The sequence below is a fragment of the Apteryx mantelli genome, chromosome Z, assembly GCF_036417845.1.
Source record: "Apteryx mantelli isolate bAptMan1 chromosome Z, bAptMan1.hap1, whole genome shotgun sequence".
Classification (NCBI taxonomy): domain Eukaryota; kingdom Metazoa; phylum Chordata; class Aves; order Apterygiformes; family Apterygidae; genus Apteryx; species Apteryx mantelli.
Window position 1 is genome coordinate 87,934,883 of NC_090020.1, and position 18,891 is coordinate 87,953,773.

At 41.5% G+C, this 18,891-nt stretch overlaps 1 protein-coding gene across 1 annotated transcript; it reads right to left on the reverse strand.

Annotated features, from left to right (window-relative positions):
- Positions 1–1,450: 1,450 nt before the first annotated feature.
- Positions 1,451–17,427, reverse strand: CPLX4 (complexin 4). Its single transcript, XM_013945680.2, has 3 exons — positions 16,912–17,427; positions 13,597–13,684; positions 1,451–1,678 (listed from the first exon to the last, which is right to left on the reverse strand). The coding sequence occupies exons 1-3, from the start codon at positions 17,076–17,078 to the stop codon at positions 1,451–1,453; spliced, it is 483 nt and encodes a 160-aa protein (XP_013801134.1). The 5' UTR covers positions 17,079–17,427.
- Between the last annotated feature and the right edge of the window lie 1,464 nt (positions 17,428–18,891).

Here is an 18,891-nt window from a genome sequence, read left to right on the forward strand (position 1 = left end):
GGAAAGATGAGTGAAAGAAAGAGAGGAAGAAACAGAGAAATAGAAAGAGAAAGAAAAAGAAGAAGAAAAAGAAAAAGGAGAAAAAAGAAAGAAAGGATGAAAGAGAAAGGAGAGAAAGAAGGAAGAAAGGAAGAAAAGAAAGAAAGAAAGAAAAAAGGACAAGAAAGACAAACCGTACTTAGTGCATTTATTCATTTTAAATGAATATTTTTACTTGGTTGGGGGGAGACAGCGAGAGAGCAAAAGCAAGAGAGAAAGCGAGAGAGAGAGAGATTTAAACCCAGCAGGAAGGTGCGACATGTGCTCGTTTGCCCACATCGTTCGCTGCCTAGACGCCTGCGACCTCGCAGGTCCTTCCTCTCGCAGGAAGCCCGAGCCACAGGCGAGCAGAGCCGGCCGGGGTGGTGCACGCGAGTACGTGCAGGGCACGGGGCGGCTCCGCGGGCGCAGAGCTCTGCCGCGGGGGCCCCGAAGCCCCTGGACGCCGCTGGTGCCGTGCACTCTATCAGGTTCAACGCCAGCGAGGCCGCGGTGCCTCTCAGGGTTTAGGCGCCCTGCCAGAGCACAGCCTGCCCCAGGTGGGCCAGGCTGGGATGCTTGGGCGTTGCGTGGCTGCTTCCCAACGCTTTGAACTCACAGAACGAACGTGGAGGGCTCATTTCAGCCTGCACCAGCTGTTTGCTGGTACCGAAGCCCCAGAATTTGGCACTAACAGCAGCAAAGCAGAGGGTCACTGCTATCACTGTAGATTTGAACCGCGCTTGGGGACCGAGGGGCTGGGAAGCTGAAGCCGCCTTGGGAAGTGCACATCACCCACCACTCGTGGGCCAAGCCTTGGCTTCCTGCAAGGCCCTGCTCAGTTCCACGTATGATAACGCTTTGGCCCAAGCTGTAAGATTATATGCTTCAGCATTTGCCTTGTGCTGTATTTAATGCAGAGATGGTCAAAAATAAAATTAAATTTAAAAAAAAAATCTTGCAGAAAATGTCAACATTTGAATACTAATTTTGTTTCAAAACGCTTGGAACATTTTTTTTTATTACATATATATATGTATGTATTTTCTGAAAACAGTATTAAATGACTGATAACAGATATGTTATGCATCAGAAGCACAATTTTGGTTAAAAAAATACATTTAGTAGCATTTCTGAAGACTTTTTGGTAAAAAATGGAAAAAGGCACACTTTTTCCCAAATAGTTGCTTATTAAGCCATTTTTTTCCATGGGGAAAAACGTTTTGTTAAAAAAGCGATGATCAGTTCTAACTTAGCACTAAGCAGCCATGGGACCTAAATTTTGACCCCCTGGAGGTTTCAAAGTCTCTCTCTCTCTCTCTCTCTCTCGTATTTACATTTACTGCGGCAGAGCCAAGTGCCATTCTCTGGTGGCCCTCACCCCGCCGCACCCGGGAGACAAGGCTGAGCTCGCTCGGAGGTGGCATCTCTTCTACATCACAGAGCACTTCTGCTCAGCAGCCTGCCTCATCTCCATGAAGGTAGCTTGAGCCTTTTCTTTGATCGTGTCCATATCCATATTCTGAATGTTCTGCAGCTGTCGCAGGATGGAGTCCTTGTCCTCTTCCTCCACCTGATCATCTGCCACCATTTTCTGAAGGTCTTCTGGCAAGCTCACATCATCTCCAGCCATCTGTATTTGGTTCTCATCCAGTTCACTCTGACACAAAACCAGACACAGAAAACAGAAACAATACATGACAGTATTTTCTGTTTCTGCTAGTCCAGGATCCAAAGCAACTACCGCTGAGGGGTTTTTGGGGGTGGGGTGGGGTGGGGGAGGGAGATGGAGGGGGCTTTAGTGGGAATTGAATCAAATGCACAGATTGTTCAGTCAAAGTTTTCAGATGTTTTTAGATTCAAAAAAAAACAAACAAAACTATTGGTATTTCAGTGGTCTGCTGGAAAATGCCCAGGAGTTGAATGGAAGTGGCTGCTGTTGAGCAATGCAGTTAACTTCCTAGAAACTGGCCGCTGGAACATCATGCTACCGGTTCCCTTCTCCTAGTTTAGAAAGTCAGCTCACATTTCCTGCCATTTCCTTTGAGGCTGTTGCTGGATTTCTGTTAATTTAACCTACTGATGACATTCAGGATTTTATTACATCAAAACACGTATGGAGTTTGCCTGCCAGATGACTTTTTCATTTTTGTCACAGTTGGGGAGATAAAATAATTAGCAGTTAAAAAAAAGTGTGAATCTGAGCTACTAAATTACATATATTTTGCTTAATGTGAAATATGGCCCTATTTCTAATGCAAGCCTAATAGCCACTGGATTTTATTTGAGCAGTTTTGTTGCTTGCCACCTTTTGTATGAAAGGCTGGATGAGCAGGGGAATTCTGCTGATCTGTGTGCAAATATCTGTATTGAAGTATATGAGAGACAGCAGGGCCGTAATCCTGAACAGACCCTCCTGCCGATCAAAAAAACCCAGGTGCTCTGCACACATGCACGCAGAGAGATCTGAAAAAGCTTAGTGTAGCAAGGTCTATCACGAACAACACAAACCCTTATGTACATCACCAGCACTTTGTTCGATAGGCCAATTTCATTCTAGTCACACTAATTTTGAACCCTTTCTTCTACCCCTCTTTTTGAATTTCATCATGGAAGGTCTTATTATTGTTTTTACCTTTCATATACTTTTTATTCAAAAGCAGGACAAAAAGAGAATGCTCAAACTATACAAAATTTCATATTAAAACAAAAAGCATTTCAGCTTGGAGACCTACCATTTTAGAAGCTAGACATACACGAGGGCTTCTGACATAGCTCATCTGAAAAGCTTTCCAGGGTTCGAGTGAACACTGAAAGGAACCTACTAACCAGCCTGGGCCTTTAAAGTGAAGTATCTTCTACCTAGAACTTCTCACAGAACAAAACTCACACAGTACAAAGAAACCTAGAAAAGAATTAATGGAAAAAAGGTCTCTGTCTTCCCCAACCCACATGTCTAAACCATATGTAGGTCTTCGGCTGGCGTCTCTGGGGCACGATGAAAAGCAGGGGCTGCCCGGTACATAATCAGAGCACTGTTGCAGCGCTGGTAAGGGGGGTAACAGGAGGACTTAGACAACAAAAGAGGATGGCGCTTGAGCATGAGTCTGAGAAAGCAAAAGGAGACAAGAGAAGGACCTGGTCAAGCAATTAAAAAGGCTGGGAGGCAGTAAGTGCTATACACGCTCGCTTCCTGCCTGCCTCTATCAGCGGGGCTATGTCAGTTTTTCAAACAATGGTGATTTTGTTCACATTTTGCAGTGGATTCTGATGGATCCAGTGCTCATAAGAACGGCATATTTTGACACAGTTCACACATCAAAGATAAGCATTAATGCCTCATTACATCTCAAAATGAAGCATGACAGCAGCAAAGGCCTGATATGAATAAGCAGCAATGCTGTCAGCAGGAGGTGTTTTTGAGAGTGAGAGGAGTCCTGGGTTTGCACGAATGAATGAATGAATGAATGAAAGAATGAATGAAAGCATGTATATGAGCAATGGCTGTGTAGTTTTAGGCCTTAGCAAGGTCTGCTCAACTGCACAGCCACTGTTTACTCTTATATATATTTGTACAGTACCATGTCTGTGAAAACCGTACTTCTCTTTAACCTGATTTCCCCCCATATCTCTTATGAAAAATACGGAGAAGCGTATCATGACCGTTACTACTGTGTGGCTAAAAGGAGTGAGGCCATCTCTTAACCCCTTCAGCTGTGGGTTGTCACCATCAGATTTGTGGGAGCTAGAAACAGCACCCCAATCAGCAGAAGTATTCTTTATTAATTGTGTAGCAGGAGCAATGTGTTAAGCTTTTAATCACCAAGCCCTGGCTATCAGAGGAGTTACCGGTTTTGAGATTCTCCCAAGTAGCAGTAGAAGATGATAATAAAGGATACTGTGTTAATTACTCAAACGGTCCCATCAAGCAGCTGATCACACATTTACCACCCTTTAGAACTAGCAATAATTTAAGACATCATCACTGCACACTACTGTATATTGGAGCAACGGCCATATGATGCACACAAAAGACTTCTGGAACATGAATGAATATGTTTGGGATGGTGTTGCACCAAAGGCCCCTGCTCTACTGAAGTCTGGACCATCTTATTTCCTTGCTTGACCTTCCCTAATGCATTTACTTGTTATTACTGATAGCTCATTCCTGATTTTAGACATGGAGTTTCTCAAAGCAGTGGCATAGTTATTGGAGCTGTTCAGTCTGGTCCCATACTACTGATATTTCAGATGAAAGCCTTTCAGTAAACAAGCCTCAACTTAATGAGACCCAGAACAGTCTCCAACTGGCTAGCTTTTGAAATATAGCTTATGACAGAACATCTATTTTCACCTTATCTTAGGTATCAGACCCCCCCACTAAAGTGACACTGCCCCGTGGTGTGTTTGCGGGAGAACAACTCACAAGAACACAAGTTGGCCAGATCGACGAAAGCAGCTTGCAGCGTCAAGTGAGAATTAATGTTCAAAACAGACAGTAATAACGCACTGTGCTTTGTACGGAGCCGATGCACTAAATACTCTGGGGATGCAAAAGCTGTCCACAAACCAAACGTCTCATGGATAAAAACATCTTTCTCATGACAAACCCAAGTTGAAATACTGTTAATAGGATTAAGGTTCATTAAGGGACTGCTTTCTCTTATAAATCTGGCCCAGATAACACAGAGCTTTAAATTTTGCACTGAAAAGGGGGCCCTGCTTAGTCTTGAATTTCATGCTTCCATTTACCATGTGTGATAGGGATTGATACTGGTCATATTCAGAGTTTCTGTCCCACCCGAAATTAGCTTCATTTTTCAAAATAATTAATGCAGCTGGACTACATTATCACAGATTTGAGACCATTTTGCTGCCATAATGTTGTATCATAGAGAGTTGCATTTTTTTTCAGGGCTATACAGTGTGCAGGTAATAACTTCATTTTTTCCTGAAATAACATATATTTTCATAAAGAAAGCAGAGAAAGCAAACTTTCAGACAAGAAATTCTCTAAAGGTAGACACACAAAAGCAAAAAAGCATATCCTACAAAATGTACTTGCTTCTGTTGCAAATCAGCACAGCTAAGTGTATGCTTAACAGCTCTGCTAGCTTAGAGTCCCTGTCATACCTTGGATCGCCCACTGTTGGCGCTGGAAGTTTGGCCCCAAACACAGTTTGTGTATACCAGAGTCAAAATCCTGCTGGAGACGGAGCCAATCACCATTGCATCTTCTGGGGTCCTACGAGGTAGCAGTGCATTTGTGGGAGGTCGCCCAAGGATGATTGCGGAGATCTTAATGCCATCTCAGGATCCGAATAAGCACTACTGATGGGAGACTTTGGAAAGCAGAGACACACCATGCTCCCCCTGACTTTTAGGTGGGAGCTGGGCATCTAACTGTCCTTAAGCCTTTAAAACTTGCCCCTTTCAGACTTAAAGCCAGGGCCTCACAGAGTGTGGTCACGCTGCAGGGAAATGCTGCACAGTAGCTGGCTCTACATTTGCCTCCAAAAGGAAAACAAAGCCTAGTGAAAAATCTAACAGTATCTTTCTACTCATCTGCCAAGTAAAATGCTAGTGTTTAGAGATTTAGGCCTATAATCCAATCAACCACTTAAAATCTTGTACTTCATTTTTTTTGCATAACGAATCTTGCTGTAATTAAACGTGCCCTCAGGATATGTTTACCTCTTTCTTCACTTGTCACTATGCTGAGCACTCACCACCTAGAACAAATGGTATATTGCAGTTGGCGACTAAAGAGCATGGTGGACAATCTGCCCTCTTTCCTTATATCCCTATATAGGACACCGGTCATGCATAGAACTAACATACATCCATGCTTCTCCAGGCATGTGCCTTTCTCTTCCAGCTGGACACTCTGTCCAGAGCAAATCTGAGGATGGACTGTATTTGTCTAGACTTTATGATGCCAGGCTGTAGCTCTGCACGAGTGTCTACAACTACTTAACGTATCAACTGCAGGAATGAAAGCCACCTTTACACATGCACAGAGTTGATCTTGCACTTCCATCGAGTCCTGTGATCATGCAGGCTGTGTGCTGTGCACAGACGAAACACACAGTTTATCTGCTTCATTGGGGACTGCACTGTTAATCTGAACAAGCTCAGCAACTTTGGTTCATTCCAGACAAAAAGGATTCATTGCAGACGGTCTGTTTAGTCTGTAGGAGGTACGCAGGTCTGACACCTCCTGCAAGCGTGAGACTACCTAGTGCAGGCAAAGTTACTTCTGTAAAGGGGTGGGCAGCCATAATACCAGCACCTCTAGGCAGTGACAAAGACATCAAGGTTTAAATACAAGTGTGTGGCCTTGATAACCCTCTGCGAAAGACTCAAAGACTCACAGGGGTGATAATCCTTCCATTTAAAGGAGAAGCTCCATTTCAACGAGAAGCTATAGGTGTAGCAATAGTCCTCCTTTTCTGAAGATTAAAAACTGCATCTTCAGATTATTTTAAAAGACAAATGACCTTAAGGAGGGTTGTTGATCTGAAATGAGATGTTATATAAAACTGTATTCACTTCAGATTTGCTTACAAAAGCTTCATTCAACATATACACTGCGGGGAAGGACTAGCTGAGGTAACTTAAATGAGACTTTCTCCATAATTTTCCCTGCTTTTTTCCATAGTTCCTGTCTCAAAACATTCTACAATATTTTATATATATACACACTTCCCTTTGTTGGAAAGAGAGTTTGCAAGGTTTTCATTACCAAAAAAACCCCATGTTTTTCAAAGTTAGAGAAAAATGCATTTTTAATCCCTGATTATAAATGAAGTCTGCCAAACTTTTTAAATGCAGATGGCATAATTTTATCTTAAGTCACAAGGCTGATTCACTTTTCAACCAAATCATGATTTGCTTTTAGATTCAAGCAAATAAAGGTGTTTTTCACATAACAGTGCTGTAATTTTATGAAATTGGCACTAGAGGGCCTTTGATGGCTCAGGTTCAGAATCAGCATCCAACTGCTGCTCCATAGAAAAGACATATCATTTATAACCTGTATTTACATAATATAATCACTTTCTGAGCTCAGGTGGCTTTGTTTTCTAATTTTTAATTGTGTGTCTGCTAGGTCCTTTACTTCTGCCATTTCTGATGTTTCACTGGCAATTCAACAGCCAGAAGAGGATCACAGAATCACAGAATGGTTGAGGTTGGAAGGGACCTCTGGAGATCATCTAGTCCAACCCCCCTGCTCAAGCAGGGTCACCTAGAACATGTTGCCCAGGACCCTGTCCAGACAGCTTTTGAATATATCCAGGGACGGAGACTTCACAATCTCTCTGGGCAACCTGCTCCAGTGCTCAGTCACCCTCACAGTCAAGAAGTTTTTCCTCCTGTTCAGACAGGCCCAGCTCTCTCAGCCTTTCCTCATAAGAGAGATGCTCCAATTCCTTAATCATCTTAGTGGCTCTTTGCTGGACTCACTCCAGTAGCTCCATCTCTTTCTTATGCTAGGGAGCCCAGAACTGGACACAGTACTCCAGGTGTGGCCTCACCAGGGCTGAGCAGAAAGGAAGGATCACCGCCCTCAACCTGCTGGCAACACTCTTCCTGATGCACCCCAGGATACCATTGGCCTTCTTGGCCACAAGGGCACATTGCTGGCTCATGGTCAACTTGGTGTCCACCAGCACTCCCAGGTCCTTCTCCGCAGAGCTGCTTTCCAGCAGGTCAACCCCCAACCTGGACTGGTGCATGGGGTTATTCCTCCCCAGGTGCAGGACCCTGCACTTGCCTCTGTTGAACTTCAGGAGGTTCCTCTCCGCCCACCTCTCCAGCCTGTCCAGGTCTCTCTGAATGGCAGCACAGCCCTCTGGCGTATCGGCCACTCCTCCCAGTTTTTGATCATCAGCAAACTTGCTGAGGGTGCACTCTGTCCCTTCATCCAGGTCACTGATGAAGAAGTTGAACAAGACTGGAACCAGTACTGACCCCTGGGGGACACTGCTAGCTACAGGCCTCCAACTAGACTCTGTGCCACTGATCACAACCTTCTGAGCTCCGCCTTTCAGCCAGTTCTCAATCCACCAATTCACTGTCCACTCATCTAGCCCACACTTCCTGAGCTTCCCTATGGGGATGTTATGGGAGACAGTGTCAAGAGCCTTGCTGAAGTCAAGGTAGACAACATCCACTGCTCTCCCCTCATCCACCCAGCCAGTCATTCCATCATAGAAGGCTATCAGATTGGTTAAGCATGATTTCCCCTTTGTGAATCCATGCTGACTACACCTGATCACCTTCTTATCCTTCATATCCTTGGAAATGGTATGCAGAAATAGCTGCTTCTTCAAACAGTTGAGCAGAGATGGTGGCAAATGTTTTTATATTTAGCTGTGCTTGCCACAAAGAAAATGTATAAACATACAATTCCATTGCTCAGTTTCAAGGGTATGTTTTAAAATTTCTCAGTCATATATGCCTTTGCTCCCAAATTGTGATAGGATAGTGGGCTCAGACCAAAATTGCGTTAGGGACTGTCAAGTAGATTAACAATAGAGGTGATGGCACTCCAGCATTAGAGAGTGCGCCCTGGCATTGATTCATCTGTCAGTTTAGATGTAGCACTAGATTCACAGAACACTGAGAAACTCTCTTAAAAAACAAACAAACAAACAAAAAAACCACACCAACCACACACCTCACTGGTAAATGGTAAACTTTTTAAAGAAGCGTCCTACTAAAGGAGCCCTTCCCATCTGGTTTCTCCTGCCAAGCTGGAAGGGTTGTACTAACATAAGGCCAGAAGCACCACCAAAAGCCCCGATAGGAAAGGGAGTAAGTGGAGCCATTAAGCCCCCTGCTCATGGACAATCAAAACAAGTGCCCTGGCAGATTTGGATGTAGACAGAAGTGACTGAAGGAACCCCTTATTAATTCATGAATTTATTTTGAGGAGTATGACAAGTGATAACTGGAGAAGGAATCTGAAAAGATTCATTGCTGTGGGAGAAGGTAGCAGAGATGATGTGTGTAGAGGTGGCTATGAGGTCTACGGTCAGTCCTTGAAGGTAACGGGAATGCTATGAAACTTTCACTGATGGTAACTTATACTAGGATTTCTGCTTTGATTCAAGATTTGCTTTGGGCTCTTGGTCCCAGTCTCAAAACCCCATCTCAACCAGAAAAATATTTTTTGGTTCATATAAAATGCAAATTAGGTACAAGAAAACAGGGTAGATCATCTTAACATAAAGGAAATCCTTTTGAGCCGAATCCTATTGACTTGACTTCCACTAAAAGACAGACTCCCAAAACCGATTTTCAATGGGGTAACTTTGGAGAGCAAACAAAAAGCCACAGAAACCAACTTGCTAAGAAATCTTGACTAACCCTTCCGCTCATTTTTTCAAATTCTTTCCAGGTCAAAGATAAGGAAGGATTCTAAATATCTTCAGTATCTATAATAACTTTGGCCAGGTTAAATTCTTCACACTGTGCTCAAAAAAGCAAGAAAGAAATCATTTGTGCAAAGAGGTTTAATACTGCTAGTTAGGTTTGACAGAAATTTTTCCACACGAAAAAAATGTTTCTGTAGAAAAACATCACTGTGGTATTTTGCCACATCAGAATTTCCACAACTTCAAAACCCATCACCAATTTAAAATAATAATTATGTTGTTGTTTTTTTTACAGTCACTATAGGAAACTTTGTTTCCAGAAAAGAACACCTCTGAAGAAACGTCAAAGTTTTGTTAAACAGCAAATTGTTATAAAATTTTCATTAAAAATACTATGAACAACTTCACAAAAAATCCAAGAAAAAGACGTTCCTTTTAAACTCAGCTGTACAACATACATTAAAAGGAAATGTTCGCAAAGCTCTTTTCCTTGTATTCAATGACTCCAATTGGTAATTTCGGGCCATGGACTGGCCTTTATAGCAGAACCTAATTCATACAAGTAGAACCAGTATTCAGGGGAAAGGAAGAGCAGAAAAAAAACAGATCTTTTTCAGGCAATTGATGCCCCGTGAAGGGCATAGGGCCTGTCATCTAAAGGCTGGTGTTATCCCAGTTTAGGCTACCTGCGTAACCATGCAACCCTTCACTTTTTCTTCCTCACTTCAGTATAACACGTTTCTCTTGTAGGTGCGAGAAGATGCTATAGATATTTCAGACTCAGACAATCCCTTCCCAATCCTTGCACTTTGGCATAGTTAAAAATCAGCAGATTTGACAGCTCCTGGGAAGATTTCTCCCCCAACTTTTCTTTAAGTTGGGTCTTAATAAGGCAGCTGCCCACAGGTCTAGGGCTGACTCTTTATTCCCTGCTGTTACATAATCTCTGTGATGGTAACCCTGAGCAATTATGAATGAAATAGCCTGGGCATTAATAATTTGTTAGTTGAGGATATTTTGAATGTGTTGAACTCCCTGTTGATTGTTAATTTCATTACTGCTGCTTAATTAATACAGAGAATAAAAAGTTGCATGGAGACTTCTCTATCTTGACTACGGCTATCATCCCAATTCATCCCAATTAAATTCCTCAACCCAGAATACAAATGGCAGGAAAATGTGAGCCATATACTGCTAGAATATTGTAATTATACTGATATAATAATCTGACTCCAATCTAGCTGGGCTCACAACCACAGAGGTGTGTAGACCCTTAATCTCCTTGAAATCCCTTGGAGGTCAGCACCTATATACCTTTGTAGTTCTGTACCACAGAGCAGGGACTTGGGCATTTAGTTAAACATATTTCAGTTCATCCTATTTGTAATCTGGGTGATGTGTAAGAGGCCACCAAAACAAACAGCAGTTCACATCTTCATGTGGAACCAGCAAGCTCTGAACCCAGCTGACTGCAGGAGGCAAGGAATGGAAAATACGGAGAGAGCACCAATGACATGGTCATAACACTATCTCCAAAGGGAAAGACACCCTAGATAACACCCATTATTTCCAGGAGTCATTTGCTCAGATGACAAAATTTCAGCAAGTCACTGAAGTCATATGACATAACTGTACCTGAATAGTTATGACATAACTGTACCTGCCTGGCTTAAGTATCAAATTTTTAGCAACTAAATTTAGATGAGATGGATTTTTCACCTTGCCCTATCATAATGAATCAGGAAAGCACTGGAAAGTACTGAACAGAAAATAAATGGTAAGGACTCAGAGCTGGCAGGTAGCACTAGCCACATAAACTTTCAATTGCTAAGAAGAGTCAAATGCTTCCTTATGAGATATAAATGAAATCTTCAATAAATGCTGAGATCTTCATGGCAGTAGAAGTTCTGAGCAAATGTATGATTCAAATCTCTGTGCAGATTACACTGTCCCCTACTACCTCCCTCCTGCCCACGGAGGAAGCTCACAAAACAACACAAAAACAACTTTTTCAAGCACAGAACCTTGAGTTATTTTCTGTGTGTCAGAGCTAACACTGCAACGTACTCTGGACAAAATGGAAAAGCACACCAAGTGGACAAAGCCATGTGCTACAACCAAGCGTAACAAAATCATGATGAAACACAGTCTTCTAATCCTCTGGCCCAGAGCAGAATTTCAAGTTTTAGGGTGGCCCTATATGGACAGTAATAAAAGCCTTGCTACTCATTTGCACAGATGGCTCTTTATCCACTTCTTTACAAAGAATGGAAAATAATTTTATCAGGAGATTTACAGATGTTGAGTACAGCAATAGTCAACATCTACAGATGGCCTGGAGATTTTGCAGGAAGTGGAAAACTCTGTTCCTTGTCCTTGTCTCCCCCACTGTTCTTGCAGTGCACCTCACTCAGTATTTCACTGCCCAGTCACTCATTATCATTAGATCTTTCCTTAACTTCTTGCAGTGAGCTTTAAGCATTTCACTATCCTTAACAATTCTGTACAGTCACTGAACTTGTCACGCTGCCATTCACTCCTCTTCCTTCCCATCCCACCACAATTTCTTTTCTTTAAAAAGTCTTCAGGGAAGGACTTTGCCAAAAGTTTTTTTGAAAAACTGGAACTAAGCATTTTCACCCTTGTGATTAGTCATTTCTTCCGACAGTGCTAATAGATTTGAAAGGCTGGGCTCTGACTCAGAAGTCGTATTTCTCTTCCCCTCCCCCATCAGATCATTTGTGCCCATAGATCTACTAACTTTCTTCTTTAGTATAGTTTTCCCTACATTTCCCTTACAGAAGTCAGTTATTTTTTTGTTGCTCTCTGTATATCCCTTGGAACCTTTTTTTGAAAATGTCTTCACATTTGTCATCTTCTGAGGTTAAGTGACAGACTACACACCTCAGCAAGTTTGACCGTTTCATAATTTGAAATCCTTAAGAACTCTTGTGTAAATGCTCTGGCTCTGGTGTACTGTATAGTGTTTAACAACAGACTACATTGTAAGTTTTGACTATTTTAAAACCTCTGACAAAACTGAGCTCTGACTCACCCCCATAAAAAAAGCGTGTCATAGGAAACTTACCTGGAGTCCTTCATAGCGAACCCAAATGCGAAGAACGCACACAGCTTTTCTGCTACAGCCTTACCTCCCTTGTCCTTTTGCAGGATCTTCCAACCTCCCCAGGTGTCAAATGCTATTCTGGCTCTCACTCCTTTAGCTCACCCCAGTTCTCACCCATAGTCCTCAGAACAGATACCAGCTTTCTTCATTATAAAAAAAAAAATCACCACCTTGTGTCAGGAAATCACCTCCAGAACATACAAGTTTCATAATTTCTCTTTTTCAGTAGGTAAGATCTGTTTACGTTTAGCACTGGCTTAGTGCTAAGCATTTGATAAACAAGAGTTTGGTAGTTAAATCCTTCAAAACATGGAATAGAGAAAATAACAGAAACAGAACAAACAGAGGAGCCAGCCCTCATTCTGATACAGGAAAACACTTTGAATACAGCAGAGAATTGCCTATATGTGTGTCTGGATGTCAGGAAAATATCATCAACTTAAATGCTAACTATGCTTTTTACCATGATCCAGAAGCTATTGCAGCTATTGCCTACTTTTAACAAATCTCCAGATTTCCCTGCTACTGAAAGCTTTCATTGTCTGTATTTTGGTTTCCCTGGGATTATTTGACAAACCGGCAGCTCTAAAGAAGAAAGAAGGGACAGTTTGCTTGCACGTCTTAGAAGAAGATAGTAAAAATAAGCATTCAAAAGTTTAGGGAAATTTGTGCTCCACAGCTCATGGAAGAGTTTTCAGGTTTTTTATTTGCTTTTAATTGATTTAACTGTTGTAGGTTGCTGAGTTAAGAACATGTATACTAATTGCCAGACCGGATGAGACCAGGGATTGATCTTGCCTAGTCTTCCACCTCAGACCCGATAGTAGAGAGAAGGATTACAAGAATCTTTCCAGTAGATTTACCTACCAAGAAGAAAGAAAGGGGTTGAAAACAACCAGCCACCAGTGAAAACCATGGCTCTGGTCTCCTCCATCTCTTCTGAGCTGCAGCGGGAATCCCACGGATGAAGGCAATTTGCTGTTTTCAAAACTGTGCACCAGCAGTTCTGAATGAAGTTGTTTCAGAATCAGTCATTGACCTAGATCAGACCGTGAACTACTGGCTTACCTTAGGGAGTCTGTACTTTTCTCTCAGATGAACCCTGAGACAGGCTCTCTCTGCCTTTTTTTGTGCAAATGTTGCATCTCTTTCCATCCTGGAAATCAGAAAAAAAGTTTCTTCAGAATACTAACAAAATACTGTCTTTTACGTTGAACCAATCACTCAGCTGCAGAAAGCTACATGCAGCAGTTATTCCCAGAGTTATATAACTTGGCTAAAGGCACAAAAGGAGTTACTATTAAAGTGATTACCGGTGCCAGACTTTCTGAATCACAAGCTTAATCTCAGAGCAGTTCCCCTAAGTCATGCGAAGAATAAAGAATAAGCTAGCGCTGCTTGTCTAGATGCTGCACCCACACTAGCTCCGACTCCTCACTGTAACAGTGAACAATTCCAACAAACAGCACAGAAAAGTTAAGCCTGTTCCTTGCTTATTCCACCAGGGGCACTTACAGAAGTGGGGCTGCATGTCAGCGTTCCCATTCTACAAGCGTAACATGCTTCATGTGCACAAGTATCTGAAGGGAGGGTGTCGAGAGGATGGGACCAGACTCTTTTCAGTGGTGCCCAGCGACAGGACGCGAGGCAATGGGCACAAACTGAAACACAGACACTTCCATCTGAACACGAGGAAAAACTTTTTCACTGTGAGGGTGACAGAGCACTGGAACAGGTTGCCCCGAGAGGTGGTGGAGTCTCCTTCTCTGGAGATATTCAAAACGCGCCTGGATGCAATCCTGTGCAATGTGCTCTAGGTGACCCTGCTTGAGCAGGGGGGTTGGACTAGATGATCTCCAGAGGTCCCTTCCAACCTCAGCGATTCTGTGATTCTGTGATTCATAACACATAAAAACACAACATGTCAGAATGGTCTTTCTGGTCTGGGTCTTCTTGGTCTTTCTGACCAAAAAGTTCACTTATCCTACAGTCATCTCCAACAGTAGGCAGTAATAGACACTTAAAGAAGGAATTTAAGAGTAGGATAACTATCTCATACAATAGCTGCCCAGCTTTCAAAAGTCTGTGATTTAGGGACTGCTTGAGCTGGAAGTTGGCTCTACTTCATTGTCTTTAATAGGCCTAGGTGGCCTCTGTCATCTATGGATTTGTCTAGTCTCTTTTTGAATCCACTCATTCTTCTAAATTAACCCGTGGAAATGAGTTCCACAGCTTCAATTTGTGGAAAAGTACTTATTCATGATTTAAGAACGCTTCAACACAATTCTTGGCTAGATTACTTATTTATTTGCAAGTTGTGTATCTGCAGACCTTTTTGGTAACATTAGATGAACATTCACCTTTTACCCCCTTTTGTTCAGAAGAAGTTTCATGGAAAGTCTCAGGCAAAATTGGTTTTGTTCCTATATATGTATTTTGTCATATCAAAACTACCTGCAAAATGAAATATTATTTTTCCTCTGCTTCCACAAATTAATCTTTGGACATTTTACCCCTCTCTTTTTTATTCTATTTTATTGTATTTTATTTTTAATTATAAACAGGTTCATATCAACTGGAAGCCATCTTAAACACTGTGGAAGCCAGCTTCTTTCTAACAGTCATTGATGGGAAGACTGGAAAGAGATTTTTTGCCACTTCTGGGGCATTTTGCCCCTTGCTCTCCACTTTCCTCTCCGTCGCCTCCAGAGGAACAGGTAGCAGTCCTAGCTGGCAGTGGGAACATGAAGCTTTATGGGAACAGGAAAGAGATTTAGGGGAGTTTTATGAGAGTCAAGAGCCTGCGATGCACAGCACAGACTGGCAGTCCCCTCTGGCCTAAACGCTTGCGATGCCGGCAGCAAACCTCAGCTCCCCTGGACGCTGCCACAGCATCTCATCTGCTTTTCCTGTGCGCTACACGTCTTCCTGAGAAACGGCAGCCAGGGCGTTTTTATGGGTTTAGCCACCAAAACCAAACAAGAAAGGATCACAGAGCTGGGACGGTCACGTGTCAAAGGCTAAGCTCTGCCCGGGCACCGGCTCGCTGTACGACCTCCAGCAAGGGACTTACCTCTCTGCTCTCCGCTCCGTGCGGCTGAAAACTGGGTAAAACCCAGGCAGCCCTGAAACAGATGTTCTGCCTGCGACCAGGATTTCTGCCAGACGCTTACATAACCACACCAGCGTGCACGGTCCTCAGCCATTTTTTTCCTCTTCGAAAACGCTTCAGTTATTATAGTTCCCAGCTGTGCTTTCAGAGTACTGCTGCATCGATTCCCGAATACATTTTGACATGTACCAGACATATGCCATACTTTAAAGCATTACAGAAAGAATTCTTTTCCTTTTTTCCAAGCATTTTCCCTATCCCAGAAACCCTGTTTTGCTTCTCACTCTCAGGAGAGCACCCTTCTGCAGGCAGGTGATTATTTCTCTTTTAAATAACCCTTGAAAAAATTCATAACAAACATTCTGTATTTTTTTCCAGAACAAACGATAGCTATTCAAGGTTGTTATGATAGAAATGACTACTGCTAAATACAGACCTGGATACCTCATAAATACCATCAGTCATTAACCTTTCACCTATAATCATCTTCAATGAAGGATTTACACAACCATTATGTAATTGATCATTAGAGGAACAGATGCATCTGAGATTTAAAAATCAATTGCTTTCTTTATAATTATGCATGATTTAAACTCCTACATGTTAAAAACCCTTTATTTTATCTCTGTTCTGATATTTAAACAGAGGGAATGGTTAAAGATCATAATTACAGACAAAATAAAATCCTTGAGGTTTAATCAGACGGTTGAAAAGTTCTGCTTTATTTAGTAGATTTCAGGAAAAAAACAGACTGCAATTACAAAAATATTAACTATCTTAAGAAAAGTTTTCTTAGATAAATATCACCTGTTTTAACATAACATTCTTTCATTACTTCTTTGTGTCTGCCATGATAAATGTGGACAAAAGAAAAAATTAGATATTTAAAGTATACTAAGCAAAGAGTTGTAGGAGAAAAAATCATACACATTTTAGCATTAACTACTGCTTTACAGCCAGCTTTGTATCAATGGAAGAAAAATTGATAGGTATGGCAAACCCAATTAAGAATGAATCCAGTATATCAAGGTGTGTAGGAGAGTGTTGGAAGATGAGGGGAAAAAGGGAAAAACACAACATTTTGTTATATCCAGTTGTGAACGTTTATTTTGGAAAGTTTCTTTAGAAAAGACCACTCTTATGGTCTTACACTCTTGTGCTTTGAAAAGGGGGAAGAGAACGGGATGTTTGGCTCTTTTTCTGGTTTATTCTTATCTGAACAAAGTCACCAGGAGTCAGCCCAATACTGATAATAAGGAACAGGTACTCACTTTTCCTCAACCACTTGCTTTTGATATTCCTCGTACTCCTCTCTGGTCATTCCTGCGGCTGCTGCAGGGTCAGAAGGTGTGCTTTCTTCTTTGCTTTCTTCCCCTCCACCTCCAAGTCCCAAATTCTTTACCTGGTTGCTCAACATACTTTTCATTAGGAAGGCCATCTTCTTCACAAGAAAAAAAAAAAAAAAAAAAAAAAAAGAGCTACGAGCAAACAACTACAGCAATGCCAAACTGAACCAAAAATGTTTTCAAAACCAACAGTTATAAGCAAGAGAGTTACTACAGCCACAGCAGCTCTTCAAGGGCACAATGCTAGTGAAACGTGAATGCCAAAACCAGTTTGTCAGCCATAATCTGGATTAAAGCAGTGAACTCCTTAATATCTAGAGGCAGATGGTTCAGATTACTAAAAAAAAAAAAAAAAAATTATTAGATGCAGCTACCTACTTTTTACATTAATACCTTAAGCTAATTGTACACAAAAATTCAATTATAGTGTGCAATAGCATTTTGAAGTCTTTAATGTGGAAATTCCCAATTTTAGAGTCCAAAACGTTTCCTGGAACACAATGCAGCTGAATTAAAGACCTGGTTGATTAAATGGCCACAGTAAAATTGTAAAACTTGAGCTACTGAGCAGAAAATCCCTTTCAATGTACACAGTCCAAGATTTGAAAACTGGGATTCTCCATTAAGTGGGGAAAAAAAATACCAATCCTTTTTATCCATTAATATTTTACGACATTGGACAGACAGTATATTAAATGTCTTTATCTGCTCTTTATATGGTTGATTTCTCTTACAGATAACTGGGGCAATTTTTTTTTCTTTTAAAGGGGAGCAAATCACATCTTCCCACTTCTCATTTTTGTGTTTTACTTTACTTTTCCTCAGGCTCTCTCCACCTAGATCACCACCTTGACTGGCACTACATGGAATAACTGGTATTTTTAATCTTAACTGTCAGTAAAGTAGAATGCATCTGACTGAGCTATAATCCAGCCTTACTGTCTTTTGTCTGTGGCTTGTTTGTATAGGTCCTCATCTTTCACACTTTATTCACATTATTAATCTCAATTCAGGTCTGTTCAGGTGAAGATTTGCAGGATCTGCTACATAGATCATAGACTGTTTGGGGAAAGGAAATCACCTGCTAGGTCTCAAAAGTTCATGATTTGGGGTATTGAGTATTTATCCTATTAAGGCTGACTGTGCATTGCTTAATGAAATGTTCTGTAACCTTGATTATCTAAATAGTTCTCCCAGCACTCTCATAATTTCATTGAGAGATGGGAGGATTCCAGTTTGGCTAATGCCTTAATCGGTATTAGAACCTTTCTAATTAAAGCAGACCTCTTACTTAAAAAAAGTGCAGGATGTTCTGTAATCCTGGATTACAAAATTAAACAAGAAATTTCAAATTTCCTTTTGAAGTAGAACAAATATCACTCAGAAGCAAGAACTTCAAATCACAACAAAATTACTTTGATAGACTACTACTTGATAGAACTACTACTAGAAAGCATTTTTTTTTAAATCAAAATTGATTTCATAATCACTATGCACTATCATAACTATGTATAAGTAGCAAGAACTTGGGGGAAGAATCAGCTTTTTACATCTGACCAACTTTGACCTTGATTACCAAAAATCTAGTCGTCTAACATGCTAACAGAACCGGGATCATACAGGTCAGACAGTTAATCCCAGTTTGAGCAGAGAATGGTAAACATGAGTATGCCTTACCCTGAAGCTGCATGCACGAAACAAGTAAAACTTGTGATCTCCTGGCAGTTTGTAAACTAAAAATAAAGCATTTAGTTTATACACATGTACTGATAAGGTATCACAGCTCCTAACTCAGGAGAAGATTTGCTTCAAAGTGGACCTGGCAATAGTCAATCCAATTCTGTGCTATGCCCGAAGACTTCCCTGGTTCAGTTTGCTGCCTCTCCGAGGCACTGAAGGGACAGA